General features: G+C 39.9%; 1 protein-coding gene across 2 annotated transcripts in view; it reads right to left on the reverse strand.

Annotated features, from left to right (window-relative positions):
- The window catches only part of LOC141426475 (uncharacterized), a 38476-nt gene that overhangs the window by 17597 nt on the left and 2731 nt on the right, over window positions 1–18148 (reverse strand). Inside the window, exon 2 of one of the 2 annotated variants that reach the window (XM_074085402.1) lies at window positions 8118–8211. The exons of the other annotated variant lie outside the window; for it this stretch is intronic. Coding sequence (XP_073941503.1) covers window positions 8118–8204 — 87 coding nt within the window. The 5' untranslated portion in view covers window positions 8205–8211. The remainder of the gene's footprint in view (window positions 1–8117; window positions 8212–18148) is intronic. 2 annotated transcript variants of the gene reach the window in all.

The raw sequence follows: 18148 nt of genomic DNA on the forward strand, positions 1-18148 counted from the left end.
ATCGGACGTCGTCGCCGGAGCGGCGCGGCGGGTGCGGTCTCACCGGCTCACCAACACGGCTATATATAACTGCGCGACAACACGCCACGCCGAGCAATCCCGCCTGGGGCCGACTACGTAGGCAGTTTTCCTTTATCACCGCCCGACAGCCTCTAGCCTGGATTTTACGAAAGCGACGCTCCAGCCGCCGTTATGGAAACGTAGGCGATGGGATGCCGACCCACGCCTCCCTCTGAGATCGATACAGATGGTCGCCGCAAGAACACCCTAGTGCGAGATGTAGGTATACGCCGTAGGCGAACGCCGAGCCCAAGCGAAAGGAACTTTATTCGATATGACAACATTCACAACGACCGCAAGGTATTCTTGGCTTGGTATGTTAACGTTTTGCGAATGTGTACGGTATAACACATGAAAACTCTGTTAATCTTCGAATTGTACCAACGCTGGTATAGACGCAAAAGAATGGTTATAACTATTTAAAACAATAATTGATAGAGTCATCGATGTCAACTCATATGTGCAACCGAATCTATTTGGAATATGGCAGGCATCAGGAATGCGTAGGTTGGCTATATACCGACACCAGTTAACGAGCATTTCACTCAGCTCGTCCAACTGCTCATTTACAATCATTAACATTATTAGCATAACCTTGAAGTAGCAAACGGTCGGTGTGACGGTGCGATCGCTTGCAGGAACACAATGGAAGGAGTGCAGCGGCAGATGGTCGTCGCGTTAACAACGTGATCTAGAATGGAATTCGTACCGAGCAGCGCGGGTAGCGTGCTCTGTGCTCGTTTAAAGATGGCTGCGATAAGGCGCAGTTGTGACGCTCCTCGGGCGTCGGGCGACGGGCGACGGGCGGCGGGCGCGGGCGCGGACGTCGTGTTGCGCCGGCGCGGCTGTGTGCGTGCCGGTGCGCTGACGCCAGCCGTCCCTAGTCCCGCCCCGCGCGCCCGCGCTGCACGTTCCGCAACATGTGTCAAGCCGACGACTCTGCCCTCGTCCGCCCGAGTGCGACCAACAGCCGACCGCAGCCGCCTCCCGCGCCGTTCCCCGCTGATAATGCGGCCTTATCAAACCACCAGATAGCAGAGGTGCTGTGCGCTCGTGTAGGTGTCACGGACGGCGACGTAGCCGCTTTATAACACAAACAGTCACTCTAACTTGTTTGTGCCATATGAGCCAGTTATTCACCGTGAGTCAGTGAGATGCGACCAACAAACAACAATCAATATTAATACATAAGTACCTATCTGCCTACAAGGAACAACACATCGGCGTCTGTCTTTCATTAACTCGGTACATATTGGTAACTCACCCATAGCCTACTTATAGCTCATATAGCTTATAATACAGTATTATACCTACAATGCAATGGCGTTATATAGCCATGATAAACACAAGAGACATCGAAACCTTGACACAGCACAGTATTGCAATTAAATTATTAACATGATTTCGAACGCTATACCCACCGAATAGGTAATTAATAGCATTATGTAATTAAAGGATCGATGCATTAATACAAGACACAAATGTTTTTTTTACGATGATGATGAATTGATGATGGTGCAGGCTGCAGTTATTTCGATGTCTCTACAAGTTCTCAATGCATTTCAAAAGGCCCGAATTAGCAACCGGCAAAATAATCAAATCATATCGTGTGTGACATTGTCGCCGGTACTGTCGTCGTTGCGCTCCGAACGAGGCGTGGTTTACGTTGTCGTGACATGAACAAATTTAGGCAGAGTAAATAAATTATCACGCCTCAAAACAACAGGCGTGCGGCCGCATTACTGAAAAACTGAAATAAGTTACCTACCACGGCAAAAAAAGGAAACGCGCATCATTATATGTGTTACTCGCCTACATAATCGAGTACTAAGTAGCATAGGGAGTAGAAACCCAGGAAAGCGGCCGCAACATGTCGCAAGAAGCCGTTGAAGTAACATAAGCGCAGCAAATTATCAGGGTCGTGCGACGACGCCGCCGCGGGCTCACGGCGGTCGCTGCCTACGCGCCAGACGCCTATATGTACGATATAACTATGTAGCTGTACACGTATTATGTACTCTAGCAACTCGTGTAAACAACTCCAACGCGAAGGCGCGTTGCTTGCTCGCAACATCGGCGGAAAAATACGATCATGGACGCGGCAAAGGACAACCGCTCGACAATGCCCGCCGACAACAAAGAGCGCAGACTCGCGTCGCCGCTTCTCAGAAACGGTCGGCTGTGGTTGTAGGGCTGAAGAGTGGGTAGCCATTGTTCTATATAGTGATGACGACACGGCCACTGCGTGTGCAGGTAGCTGCAAATTAGGGACGCAATAATGTACAGTGAATCTACTGTCACACGAAAGTGTTAAATCTTTGGCTCTCTGTTAGTCCGCCATATTGTAGCGTCTGCCTGGAAACAAGTTTTGTGCGCAAGCGCAGGCAGCCGGCCGCCAGCTGCTCTCGCGTCAGGTGGTGCGTGGCCTCGCGCTATCCATATAACGTATAATAAGATGGTGGCTCATACAGACCGCTGTAGCGATCGCAGACAAACACTAATTAAGGTGCAGAGTGGAGTCAATTAGGTGACGGCGCTGTTGCTAAACTCTCTACGCTAGCCAACCAATGAAGTCACGACAGCTCGCATACCGGCGCAACACAACTATTGATAGTGTCACTTTTGAGCCACTTTTAAATCCAATTAATATATGGCTAGAGGAGGAAAAACGACCGTTGCTTTATGTAGAGCCACAATTGAATTATCATCTCTCAATATTGGCTAATGCACATTGTATTTAACTAGTGAATTACACTAACATAAGAGATCATTTATTTAGAGGTAGATTTTAGGTTAATGAAGGTAAAAACAACATACCTATTCCTAACTTTCAAATGGTAAAAACACCTTAACCAAAGGAAGTAAAGGTATTTCCAAGATATATTTAGGCTGAGTGGTAGGCGCTTGCGCGGGGCGGGCGGGGGAGGCCAAGGGAAGCCCCTCCGACTGCACCCATAAGCAAGCCTGGTGTGCTATGACCGGGAGGTGCATTCCACTGAGGCATATGAAACGTCAAAACTCGACTCCAATAGCAATAGCATTGGTAGTTTCCAAGTCGTTAAGTCATTTTTACCTATATCCCTGAGAAGTACCTAAATACAGGTATTTATATAAAAATATATCAATAGTACCTATTGTTTTATGTACACTTGACTTTTTATATGGGGAAAAGAATCTATCGCGATTTTGTTGCAACTCACTAAAATGCCTAATATTTGCTGTCAAACGGTTATCGCAAGAGGCAACTGGCTCACAAAAATCTTCTTATCATACGCTAGAGATACGTTTAGGTAACAACGCAGCTTTCCTAAGACATATATAGCGCATAAATAAGAACAATTGGCAAACGAAACCAATTAGAAGGTTACAGAGATTCACAGGGCTAGAGAGAATCACTTGGAGCAAGCACGCGTGAGTTACGTGTCGGGGTGTGGCTGTGGGCCGCGCGCGCGTATGTGTGTGTGGTGCGGTATATTCGATATAGCGGCGGCGGCTGGATGGCAGAGAACGGCCGACCTCTTTTCGTTTCAGTGACAGCGGGCATGACACTCCGACGAGGGGGCGCATTGAAAGCATCCTGCCAGTACGATTCCCATAATACAATTATGACGACAAACCGACGCCGGTCATGGCAACATGACTGTAAAACTGCTAGGCGGCACGGCAGAAACGAGTGGCCGGTATACGCGGTACTTCGATTAGGTAGTAATAAATACGAATGTGATAAAAACTTTTACTCATGTCATATGCGTCTGTCTCTGTCTACATGGTTTACAATTTAAGACAATTTTAAAAACAAATGTCAAAAAACAAATAGCACCCACCCTCACCCGCCAATAATCATACGTTACTTTACATTGGCTTTTTAGATTTATTTGGCTACTAGCTTTTGCCCGCGGCTCCGCCCGCGTGGTATTCGGTTATCGCGCGCTGTTCCCTGTGGAACTGCATTTTTCCGGGATAAAATGTCTCGGGCCCATAAACTATCTCTATGCCAAAAATCACGTCGATCCGTCGCTCACTTACGGCGTGAAAGGCGGACAAACATACAAACACACTTTCGCATTTATAATATTAGTATGGATACCTTAGAAGACGCGTGATTTTGACAAAATTAGGCATTAATGACTTTGTAATAAGAATCACGGCACGCGTCATCGTGAATGACTCTACCTATAACAAAAGTTAAAAATGTCATGTTTCATAAAATCGATAAGGTCATAAAAGAAAAAAAACCGCACTATCAGTAGGCGAATAAAGACTCGACCAAAATCTGATATGCCTTATGTTACTGAATGAATATAGCTCAAGCAATAGAATGAATGACGTCACGATCGAGAGTCAAAGCGAGGACCAGTCCAACGCATTGCAGTTGTCACATCACTGCACAAACGTTCCTCAAATCTTAATGTTGCATACCTAATGCATGGGAAGCGATGGCCCTATGTGTTCACCGTTCCTATCTAGCATAATTTGGTGTACGTTTTCATAATAATATGTAGAGGTAGAGCCAGTTTACATAATAGCGGGGTACCCCTTATCTGGCATAATCTAGTTTGCCCGAAATTCACTTTGCATAACACGTACCGCATAAACCTTTTAAGCAGAATAATTACTTCGCATAAAATTTACTTGGTATAAAATATCGCACAATTTTCGCAAGAAATACTCCACACACGAATTCCTCGAAGAAAAATAGCTTAGGTTAGAACTGTGATCTGACAAAGAAATGAGCTGGTACCATCAAATAAGATTAGAAGTACGACCCCAACTAACTCCATAAAAAGTGTTAGACCTAATAAGATTTTGCCATGTGAGTTTCATACAAATGGGGTTATGCGAGAGTTTCAGCGTTATGATAATTATGCCAAACGATACTCTGCGATCCGAGGTTATGTCAAAAAAGATAAAACCATAATAGCGATATGATATACATTATACTCCGATGTGGACGGTTGGACGTGCGCTACCAACGGACTAGTGTAAAGAGAAAGGCGTGTGAACACAGGGCACGTCGCAGAATCCTCAGCAAGGCTATTGCTGATAACGTTATCTCGACGCGGGCGGCGGCCATTCGGCGTGACAGCTCTTACAGCGACCCGACTGTAGGAACCCCGTTGACGACTCGGTTTAACACTACGAAATCGAGAGAATACGTTTACCACAAAAATACGCAAATAGTAGGTACAACAAGGTGTTTAAGAAAGCCCTGTACGACAATTTAACCCACATCAAGCTATACTGATTGATCTGATTACTAAGCACCTGGGCGACCGAGCTTTGCTCGGGATAAAACTCGATAATAAGCGTTTTCCCAGAGATAAGACCAATTTAGATCGATTTGTCATCCCCGAAAATACAAAATTTCATCGAAATCGTTGGAGCCATTTCAGAGATCCCCGAAATTATATATTGAGAATTGCTCGTTTAAAGGCATTTAGATTACGATACAAGTGAAAAAAATATTTATTGTCCAAAATCAAAAATTATGTTTTGTAAGGGGTTGTGTCACAAAAGAAAGAACACTTTATCTCCATTTTTTTTTCCGAATTTAAGTATGTAATTTTTTTCTTTTTGTTTCGAATTAGCGATCAGGCCTTGATGTGGGTTTAATTGTCTTATCGTACAGTGTTTTCTTAGCATTTTGTATAAATACTATATAACTACCTACTTAGAGAGAGCTGGAGTTAATGACATTCATTATAGGTGATTACTTAATCTGCCGAATATAATTTCGTCCCTTTCGGTGTCGAGACCCTTGGTCCGTGGGGCCCAGGAGCACTAAGCCTCTTCATAGATATTTCGAAGAAGCTTATAGATGCCACCGGTGACCAAAGAGCTGGCAGCTACCTCGCTCAAAGAATTAGCCTAGCGATTCAACGAGGAAATGCTGCCAGCATCTTCGGCACAATGCCGCAGGGGCCTTTTTAGGGTTCCGGAGCCACAATGGCAAAAACGGAACCCTTATAGTTTCGCCATGTCTGTCTGTCTGTCTGTCTGTCTGTCCGTCCGCGGCTTTGCTCAGGGACTATCAATGCTAGAAAGCTGTAATTTTGCATGGATATATAGGTAAACTATGCCGTTAAAATACCTTAACTTACCTAAACTTGGAAGATTCCTTTTAAAATACGAAATCCTTAGAAAAATATTACTTAATTTTTTCGTAATGGCTACGGAACCCTATTTTGGGCGTGTCCGACACGCTCTTGGCCGGTTTTTAGAATACTCGTAGCTTAGTTTTTAATATAAATTTTAATTTAGTTTGTAATATTTAGTACTATTTCTACTTTTTGTTTTATTTTTATCTTACTTAATAAATATACTGTATCTGTAGACTAAAGGTTATCGTGCAAAACATGATTCCGTTTTTGTAGATTAACTACGGATTGTTTAGTAATGTACTTAGAGTAAAATAATTCTACAGAAAATGACGAAAACAAGATTTATCACTTGTACAAGTAGGTATTCTTAGCAACAACTCAACAGGTTAGGAATAAACCCTCTCGAAAACAAGTTCGGTAGGTATGTTACCTAGCAGTCAATTCGAGAATTTCCAGGGGATACATTTATGGCGGCATTGGACAACTCAGGGGAGACTGGGGCTTTAATTAACAGGGGTATGTCTAGGGTAAGTATTAACAATCAAATTTCTAAGAAACTATATACAGCACATTATAAGTGGACACCTGGAATATATCCTCGTGACAGTGCTGTACAGGTTGAGACTCCGTCAGTTCGGCTTAGTGCGCCATGGGAGCGAGTTGTATGAGGTGTGTCTATTTTGGACGTAACGAACTTTATGAGTGGAATATTTGGTTTTGCTGTAATATTTTTTGTTTCGTAGTAGCTCGATTAATTCTTTATACAGCTACATAGCCTTATTACGCTAACTAATGTAAACTATTTCTTAATTAAAAAATAATAATTCAAAAAGTATTCATGGGGCTAAAAGTAACAAAAGACACGGGACAAGTATTAATCTATTTAAATGATATAAAAAACACAAACATTTGTTGATTCTAGTTATTTTTTTATTAGCCTGTGGTAATGTCCCACAGCTGGGCAAAGGCCTCTCGCTTAGATTCCTATAACTCGTCCTGTCTATTGATTATGATTGTATAAGCCACATGTCATTTGTATAACTTAATAAAAAAAAACATTATTATTTTGCGTTTTCTTTAATTAAGAAGGAAAATATCAAGGATATTCATTATTTAGCCCCGAAGGGGGTGTATTAACTTCTGACTTTTCTAGGAAAAATCGACTTTCTGAAAAAAGTATAAATTTATTTATTTATTTTATTGTCTAAATTGGACATCATTCAACGTAAAAACATACCAAAACGTTTGAATGTTTTGAAACCACAACTGAAAATACTAATTTTGTTAATTCGCGCCCCGGTCTCCCCTTAAATCTGTATTATTTTGCGTTTCGGTAGGACCGCGAAAATTAAAAAAAAATGTGGTCAGTGTTGTGCAGACCCTATAGGTATGATCCCCGTGAAATTCTGTCATGGATTAGCAGCGAAAATTCCCGTAAGAACGTCCCTCGGTAGAAAAACGTGTGGAGAGTAATGGCCTACGGCAGGGATGGAACGACCATTACTGTTAAATAAAATGTGCCGTTTTTTGTGAAAACAATAATAATCTGGCTATGACGTGCCATCAAAGATTCATAATTCGGTGATTGTGTATACGGAAAAAAAAACTATCAATGAAGTACTACAGTGACGTGCCATTCGTTCGCCATCCCTGGCCTACGGCTTTGTTATTCGCGGGGAAAATACCAGCTGTAGAACAAACTCGTCAACAAGGGCCTCTGCAGAAATAAATAAGCACTAGGAAAATTATGCTTAGATAATGTATATGTACCTACTAATGCGAATCGATCAGTACTCGGACATAGACAGTATAATGTTACAGACAGGATGCTTAAATATTGTATGTTTGTTATTTTATGGTTCAAATAGAACAAAGTTTATACCTATAGTTACTAATTTACAATCAGAACTAAAACAATGCAAAAGTAAGATAATATTTGCTTAATTATATCCTGACCTTATTATGAGTTCCACTGCACGACACAGGCCTCCCCTCGTAACGAGAGGGCTTGGGCTGTATTTCCCACGCGAGCCCTTTCAGCATGTGCAAACTATAAAAGATGGTAGGTACTTGTAGTTATTTAGGTTTCAACAAAATGCAAATATACTCGTATTTCTAACATTTAAGTCAAGTGAGACTCCTTGAAGTCGATGGCATGTTCAAATTCACTAACGCTGGCGCTTTTATATGAAATCTAATAATATACCTAATCAAGTAGGTTGTTGCAGTTATCAGTTGCACGAGTAAAACTGACCTAATTATTGAGCTCTAGGACACAGGCACCGGGTCGGCGCCGCCACGCCAAGGGCGAGCGCTCCTGGGCCCGATTCTCGGTGCTATCGAGATATATATATATATATTGTCGATTGCGAGACTTCAAATCACTCGATCAACAACAATCATGCATTTTTTGAATAGAAATTAATCTCAATGGCCATGTATAATATGCATTCCTTCCCGTAAATATAATTACTACCTAATATTTAATTTTTTAGTCTTAAAATTTTCATTCTACGCTACTACTGCAACAATTAATTTCTAATTTTCTAGGACTTTGGTGTATAGAGTCCAGTGGAAACTGATGTGATGATATTATATTTAAGGACCTTAATTTGTGATTTTACATTCAAAGTTACCGGTCTATAATTTTCCCCAGGACTGTTCACGTTTCGGCACTAAATTTTAATGCTGCAGTTTCAGAAACTCGCCATAGGAATAAAAATCAGCCGTCACATATCTCACTCGCAAGATCTCGTAATGTGCACCGAAGCGAAAATAGTTGACCGAGCCGAGGCAGCCGCCAGCTTGGAATAGGCGAGACACATGATGCACTCGGCGCCGTCGCTGCGGTGCTGCGGATAACAGCGGCCCCTAGCCGTGCACATTGGGCCAGGGTGTTGGGCCAAGTGGCTGGCCGAAAACTAGCTCTGTTGGTACAATTTTGCCGCATTTTTGCTTTCATTTCATTTCACGTTTGGCCAACGCCTGCCATCATAACGGATGTCTGAATCCCAACATTCCTAACCTACTAACAGTTTTTAGGGTTCCGGAGCCAAAAACGGAACCCTTATAGTTTCGCCATGTCTGTCTGTCTGTCCGTCCGCGGCTTTGCTCAGGGACTATCAATGCTAGAAATCTGTAATTTTTCTCGAATATATATGTAAACTATGCCGACAAAATGGTACAATCAATTTTTTTTTTTAAATGTGTGGGGGTGATTTTTTTTTCTCATCCAACCCTATTGGGGTATCGTTGGATAGGTTTGCTAAGACGATTTTTCGATTCAGTGATTTGTTTGCGCAATATTCAACTTAAAAGTGCAAATTTTCATGAAAATCGAGCGTCCCCCCCCCCCTCTAAAATCTAAACCAGTTGGTGGAAAAATTTTAAAAAATTCAGGATGGTAGTAAGTATATCAAACTTTCAAGGAAAACTATAACGGCTAAGTTAGCTTGAGAATTATTAGTAGTTTAAGAGTAAATAAGCCTAAGGTATAGAATATACCTAAACTTGGAAGATTCCGTATAGTATATAAAATACGAAATTTTGGGCGTGTCCGACACGCTTTTGGCCGTTTTTTTCTAGATATGGAAGGTTGACTATGAGTGGTAGAACGTTGTGTTAGATGGATCCGGATAGCTACCATCATCTTGCCCGTTCTACCAGCCGTGTGGGGCGAAAAATTTAATAAGTTAACCCGGACAATGAGAGAAAAGTGAGTTAGCTATGTCTTTGAATCACCACGCGGTTGTGCACACAAGCTTTGCAATGCGTATCATCAGACGAATAAAATATAGGCAACCGGGTGGGTATCGAATTGTTATGGCGCGACTCTATTACACCAAAAATTGGTGGCAGTGGTTTTTTTGAGGATTTCCAATCTTGGTATCATGGTGATCCCGGTATTTCGAAATCCCACGCTATTTACCGGTTCCGCAATTGCGAGATTACGATCCCAGAATCCCGCGGGATGTGTGGGCCTGCGGAGAAGCAGTAGGTACCTACTGGACGCTACTGGTCGATTCGTGCGCGATCGCTCGAGTATTATTCTTGCATTTTTAATCTCTATGAAATATGATAGTTCAATTTTATTAATTTCTCAATAATACTTATTACCTACTTAACTTAGTAAAACCATAATAAATGTGAAATTAGGCTGACCAATTATTTTCTTTATTCCGCATGGCTGATTAGTATTAATGCGTACTTCCGTAAATACCGGGATCCTGCGGAATTGAAAATGTTCAGTCCCGCAAGCATGGAGATTGAAGGCAGGCTGCGGGATTGGAAATTTGGAAGCCCTAGTTTCTTTGCCTGTCGCTGGCCCAACACGCTGGCCCGCTGCGTCGGGCCGAATGCATAGGGAGCAAAACGAGAAACGGCGGTGCCAGCTGCATTGCAGCTGCCGCGGCCGCGGGCCGGCGCCCCAGCCGCGCTCAATCTCTCCAACGCAACACGCAAATTATTCAATGCAGGTGCCTTTCTATCTACGACTAAACATATAGTCTTTTTAGGGTTCCGTAGCCAAAATGGCAAAAACGGAACCCTTATAGTTTCGCCATGTCTGTCTGTCTGTCTGTCCGTCCGCGGCTTTGCTCAGGAACTATCAATGTTAGAAAGCTGTAATTTTGCACGAATATATACGTAAGCTATGCCGACAAAATAGTACAATTGAAAATTCAAAAACAATTAGACGTAAAGTGGAGGTGATTTTTTATACCTAAACTTGAAATATTCCGTACAAAATAAGAAATATTACTTAATTTTGTGTAATGGCTACGGAACCCTATTTCGGGCGTGTCCGACACGCTCTTGGCCGTTTATCCTTTTTAGTTTATCCTACTAAACTATTTCCGACTAACTATGCGGATGCATGGATGTATGCTTCGATGTTTGTTACTTTATCATAAAGTTAAAGTATAACCTGAAGTAATGCAAAAGATACATAATTATTCTGGAAAATTGCGTTTCCGGTAATAACACTACCGGGGAAACTAATTCTTCGCAAACGAAGTCGCGGGCAAGAGCTAGTAATTCCATAAACCATTAAAAAAAAATCGTAACTAAGCTGTCTAATCGGAAGTTAATCGTAAGAGATCGGAAGTTAATCGTAGACTCTAATCATTAGTGACGTTAAAAATTTGTACTTTGGGGTGGTACGGTCAGCTGCAGGGAAAAAGTAATGGTTTCATTACTGCCGACAGCTTAGGGGAGTAGGTTAGGTTAGGTTAGGGTTTAATTTTCTATAAGTGAAAGAATTCTTCAAATTGGTTATGTACCTGTTCAAGAGACTGCCACTGCATACAAACAAAAGAACAAACAAAGATTATCTTTGTATTACAACCAATTATTTATCATAGTATATTATAGTATACATTAATTGTCGCATTACATCCCATCCCTTATTATCTATCTCGAAAAAAGATGTCCCCGTAGTGGAAAGTAATGTTAATTTTATTATTAAAACGGCGATTAAGCGCCTGATTAATTTCAGTATCTGTTATGCTCTTTAGGGTTAATGACCATTTTAATGACGACCGCTGCATGCCGCGACGAGTGAGTAATTGTTATTGAACAATGGGAGCAATTCAGCGAAGCAAAAATATGTATTATTTGTTGGCATATCTCATTTCAAACTCGTGGACGAGAGTCTAAGGTGTTGGAGACTTCAAGCTTGTTGGCGTCAAGAAAATAGTTATTTGTGCAACAAGAGAGCAAAGTTGTTTTTTTGTTGCGAGTGTTGATTTTGAATCCCGAGTTAGCGAAGGATTCTAAATTGAATCACGAGCGTAGCGAGTGATTCTAGGTTAGAACCCTGAGAGCAGTAAGGAATTCAAACACACGAGATGCAAAAAAACTTTGGTCTCGTGTGACACACAATTTTTCACCTCAGCAGCGAGAACATAATTAAGAATACCAAACAAACACAATTTTTTAAATATAATCCAATTATTAAGATACAAATATAACAATCACATTTAAAAACCCTTTGTCAAAAATGATACATACAGTCGCGATAACATCTTTAAAAAGTCACCAGAAAGTTAAGAATGCCAAACATTACTAGATAAAAACATAAATAGATTTGTTACAAAATTCATTCAATTTCACAAATATTTATTCCAACTGTAGAGGCAGTACCTATACGAAATTATTTTCTAAAAAACCGGCCAAGAGCGTGTCGGACACGCCCAAAACAGGATTCCGTAGCCATTAAGAAAACATTAAGCAATATTTTTATAAGGATTTCGTATTTTATACGGAATCTTCCAAGTTTAGGTATATTTTATACCTTAGGCTGCTATTTACTCATAAACTACTAACAATATTCTCAAGCAAACTTAGCCGTTATAGTATGTATGTAGCCCCCAAGATACAGGTCTTTACCTAGTTTGGGGGTCAGAATATTTGACCATTCCCGCGACTTCTCTGTACAAACTTTCCATACTCATTGATCATTGTATTTTGCTTCAAGTTGATTGTACAATAAATATTTTTTTATTTTTTATTATTTTATGTAAATACTTTATTGTACATAAAACACAAAATAATACAAAAAGAAAAAACAAAAGAGTACAAAGGCGAGCTAAAAAAATCAAACACTTACCTCAGCATTAAAAAAAAAATTAAAAAGTTACTTTATCTCATGGAGTGAGCAAAATGCGATTTTGCTCACTGATTTCCCATAGCAAAACCTGCCTGTTTGGTGCTGAGGTGAAAAAGGCATTTTTATGCTAAAAGACTCGACTCTTTGGAACACTATAACGGGAATTATGCGCTCCTGGCATCGACACCTGAGTGCGACTTGTTTGCGTGGCAATGGGCGGCAGTTCGTTTCGTACTGAAGGCGATGGAACGATAAGATTTTCTAAGTACTGTTCCAATATAATTTGTTTGTTACCTGTTAGTGTTTATCCGTCAAAACAATAAGCTTTCATTGTTAGTCTAAGTTTCATGACTGTTAAACGTTTTTATCAATAAATAAATAAATAAATGGGATCCTACACTAGACCGTTATAATCGCGCGAGTGGGATCAGTTTTCACGGGATTCGGAACCATCAAAGTGATACACATCAATGATGAGTGAGTCCGATTCAATTTCCGAAAACGTTAGCAGTTGCGTAATTGTTTGAAATATTAAAAAGTCCGTCTGAACTATTGATGAACGCTAGGACTATAGAAACCTGAGTTTACGGTACTAGATAAATAAAGTCGTACCCAATGCGAAGCAAATTTGGGCAATAATTAAAGCGTGGTCTGGCGAGGGCACCCTCGGCGCCCGTTGTGTCCAACCGCCTTGCTTTGAATATATCTGGTTATTTCTGACTAGACCTAGAATAATTTATCGATTCAGGCGTTACTTTGCGGAGGTTCAGGTTCATATCTATCAATGAACTAAAACAATTATTTTGCTCACTCGCGACCTTATGATAGCGTACGTTTATGTCGTGTATGCAAGAAATGCACACCTAACATGCTTCAAAAATTTGTTTGCGAAACTATTCTTTTTTTTTTTTTTTTTTTTTATACGACTGGATGGAAAACGAGCAAGTGGGTCTCCTGATGGTAAGAGATCACACCGCCCATAAACATCTGCAACACCAGGGGTTCAATGAAACTACACTATTTTTAACCCCAAAATATGTCTGAAATGTCTGTCTTTTTTTACGTGAAAGCAAGTTTCCTTGCGGTAGTTCTTAGCTATGTTTCATTAAAATCAGTTCAGCCGTTTTTGAGATATTGAACATTGAAATGACAATGTCGGAAATTTTAAACTTTTTTAAGTTTATTTATTTATTTATTTATTTATTTATTTCCATTGTTAAGTCATGTACATAGCAATTAAGGTGTTACAGAATATAAAAGTTAGACCATGACGCCCTGTAAGGGCACACAATGTTGTCTTAAAAGTAAGAAAACTATAGTATGTCTTAATTTACATTCACAAAATTATGAAAATCTTTAATTTATTTAATTATTGTCGTCATTTTTAAAATAGCAAATAAGTTTATAATTAATAATTACAAGATTAGATATTTAACTAAAAATTAATTTAATAAAGTAACAATACATTTTACAATTCCTGGTCAGTAATAATATTATAACTCTTCAAGTCGTCATCGTTTAAAAAATCCTCAACAGAATAATAACATTTCGCAATTAATAATTTCTTTAGTCTATTCTTAAACACATTGTCACGAGTTTCTTGCTTTATTGAGTCAGGAATTTTGTTCATTATTACTATACATTTGTAATGTGGACCATTTTTGTACAAGGTTAAGTTAGATTTAGGTAACAATAATTTATTTTTATACTGAATTCTAGTTCTCTGCGTATCCTTTTTCATTTGAAATAAAGTTGCGTTTTTACGAACAAAAAGAGCTGCTTGCATTATATAAATACAAGGCAGTGTTAACAATTTATATTTAATAAAATATGGGCTGCAGCTATTGGGAATTCGTACATTAGCTAGGACACGTATACATTTCTTTTGCATAACAAAGAGTTGTTTGGCCTCAGTGCAGCCTCCCCATAACACCACGCCATATCGGAGCCATGCGTGCGCGTACGCATAGTATGCAGATAATGCGCTCTCAAAGTCAGTGTTCATTTTTAATATATTTAGAGCATACACGAATTTGGACAATTTCATTTTAATATTTTGAATATGGGCTTTCCAGTTGATGCCGGCGTCTATTGTAATGCCCAACAAATTAAACTCCTTAACTTCCTCAATCTTACCAGAGTTTATTTCTAATTTTAATTGTAATGGCTTTTTTTGTGTGGGTTTAAATTGTATTATTTTTGTTTTTTTTAAATTCATTTCTAAATTATGGTCACTGAGCCATTGTTTTACGATTTCAAATACATTTTTAAGCTGTAGGTTACATTCATAACTATTTGTACAGTCGAACAATAACGAGACGTCGTCGGCAAACATAACGCAGGTAGTTTTCGCGTCTAGTACTTTGAGTAAGTCGTTGATGTAAGCCAGAAATAGGAGGCATCCACATACGCTACCTTGCGGAATTGAACATGTAGTGTTTCGCATTTCAGAAGTAACTACCTTTACTTCTTTGGATTGTTTGTCAAAGTAATCTATTTGCACACATTGCTTACGATTTTGAAGGTAGGATTGGAACCATTTATGGGCCCCTCCTCGTATTCCCATACCATATAATTTAACAAGTAAAATTTCGTGAGATACTTTTTCATATGCTTTTGTCATGTCCAAAAGTAGCCCTACTCCGTAATTCCTATTGTTTATATGTTCCAAGACGTTCGATATATAATGGTAAAGTTGCTCAGGTTATAAATTGATTTTCCGCTACGAATCGTGCACCTCAGTCTGTGCGACATATATCTATCTATCTAATAGGTACCTTCAAACGAGCAATTCTTGTATGTCTACCTATATCAGAATCTCGGAAACGGCTCTCCAACGATTTGGATGAAATTTGTATGTAGGGGTTTTCGGGGATGACAAATCGATCCAGCTTGGTCTTATCTCTGGGAAAACGCTTATTTATCGAGTTTTAGCCTTAGCAAAGCTCGGTTGCCCGGGTAGTTACTTATGTTAACACATAGAAGCCGTTGTTTGGTTAGTTAACAACCAAATTTAGATAATTGAACTCTTAGAGAGTTCGCAACGCGTCAGTATTTTGTGAGGTGTTTGTGACAGTTGGGATGATGGTTTGACGTGCAAGAAGAGGGCAGAGGGGCTACTACGAAACTCGAAAATCGAAGTTCGTATCGCACTGTCCCTTTCACTCGCGTATTAAATGTCATAAGCATCAGCGGGATGGCAACTTACGAAGTTCGAGTTTTGCACTTCGTAGTATAGAGCCAGTTTCTATAACTATAAGTCGCAGGATATATTGTACCAAATTAAAAAGGTTGGAAAAGGTTAATAGCTATATCGCTAGATTTGTTTACATAGGTAACTTGTTTGATGACGAGCATAACAACATCTACCTACTAAAGCCGAATGAGGGCTATCGTTTTTTGTCTCAATAGATGGCGCACTGTTGCGTGAGGTTTTTAAGTAGGCTTTCAAAGTCTGTTATTACGGGCGTAAAAACAAAGTTTAGATTAAAATCATATTTAACACACCTTAAAACCGTACCATAAAAATATCGAGCATGACACAATGTTGCATAGTCCCCGTTTTGTTTGGAAAAAAAGGGAGAACAAAGGTTTCCGAAAGACAAAACTGTCTCAAAACACAGACATTCATCGCCCCTTAACGCATATTTGCCATAATTAATTTCAGACATTGCAAAATATTCACAAAAATAAATAAACCCGCGTAGCTCACCCAAAAACTATGAGATTTGACATTTCGGAGACCTCACGCTACACTAGCGCCTCTAGTGGCGAATTCATACGCGATAGCCCTCATTGACGAATCACCAACAATAGGGATGTTGGCACCATTAAAAAAAAATCGAAGACACGACTCCAGTAAAAAAACGCTTTATTTTAGCCCTGAAAACCAGATTAATATTCGATTAACACCAAAATTAGATTTTTTGTTTCTTTAAAACCAATAAATGTTAGTTGATTGAGTTGGCGAACAAGTGACGTCATATGTTGCTATTTCCATTCAAACTATGGGAGCAAATGGGAGAATTGTGTTTTGACAGCTCATAAAAAGTACGTCAGTTGATTGGTGGAGTCAACATCCCTATTATGGCGATTAGTGCAGTGCCGCTCCCCATCCATCAGAAACAAAAGTAAAGATTAAATGTTAAACTTAATGGACAACAAACAGGCTTTCAAATATTTACAGAAATAACTTCACCAATCAAAAAAGGAACGGAGGTTATAAATAACTGCGTAGGTATATAGTGTTCATAACTTTCTGGCCATGTAGAAACGAGGGTGCGTATAAAAGGTCGGAAATGTTGGACGTGGCGGATGTGCTGACTTCTTTCCGACTGGTTGGCTTGGCAGCAACGGTCTTTGCTGAACTTCGCTTTGTAGTCGGAATTGATTCCAATGCTGAGTCCGCTGCATAATTACGGTACGCCAGCGTTAACTCACTTAGCGAGCCAATTTGGCGGACTCGTGATCACGGGCGGGCGAGGCCGGGCTTTATTCCGGGAAAATCACGCTTTACCCTAATACAGGCAATTTCATAGTTATTAATAGTAGAAGTAATGCATGGAACAATTTGAAAGACAAATAATGCGATAATCTACGCTGTCTTTTTTACTGAGCGCTGTTGGCTTTAGGTGTGGTATTAATTCCTTGATAGAGGTACCAACCAATACGCATAACAATTTGAATTCGAATTTAGAACCTTTACGATTCTTGATTGAGCTCTTTTCTTAAAGTATTGGTAAGGTATTCTTCCGGGTTTCCTTAATAACTTATATGAATTAGATACACTTGTAACTAACAAAGAAAGTATTTAAGTAACAATTGTTGCAATTAAAATTGTACCAACTTTTAAAGACGTCGGAACGTCTCTCAGTCTGATTGACTTGAAATTTGGTACACGCATAGAGCTCTCAGAAAGAGAGGGAGCCCTCTTGACATCGTAGCTCTATCAATAATAATCATCATCAACTTCTCAGCCTTCACGATCCACTGCTCGGTGATGATGATGATGATAGAGCTCCGATGTCAATGCTTAGCGTCAGAAAAAAAAGCTGTATTAAAAAATTCTTTGACCTATAAAGGTCCTTGTAAATAATTTTACTTCAACTCGTGCCCAGTAGCAGCAGCGTTGATTCTGGTTGAAAAACTGTTGCAAATAAATACATTTTACTTCATCGACCTTTTTTCGACGGGAAGAGAAAATGTATCGGTGTGGTCGTAAAGGTTTCTCGGTCTTAGTAGGTACTGGAAAGACAATAAAAGCTTTCAGCTATGGGATATTTTGTTTAGTGTTGTTTAGCAACGACACTTAATTAACATAACTGTTTTAGAGCTCGTCTCGTAATGTTTATAGAGCTATGCGATGCGAGGTTAAATGCTT

The sequence above is a fragment of the Choristoneura fumiferana genome, chromosome 3 (genome assembly GCF_025370935.1).
Source record: "Choristoneura fumiferana chromosome 3, NRCan_CFum_1, whole genome shotgun sequence".
In the NCBI taxonomy this organism is placed as follows: domain Eukaryota; kingdom Metazoa; phylum Arthropoda; class Insecta; order Lepidoptera; family Tortricidae; genus Choristoneura; species Choristoneura fumiferana.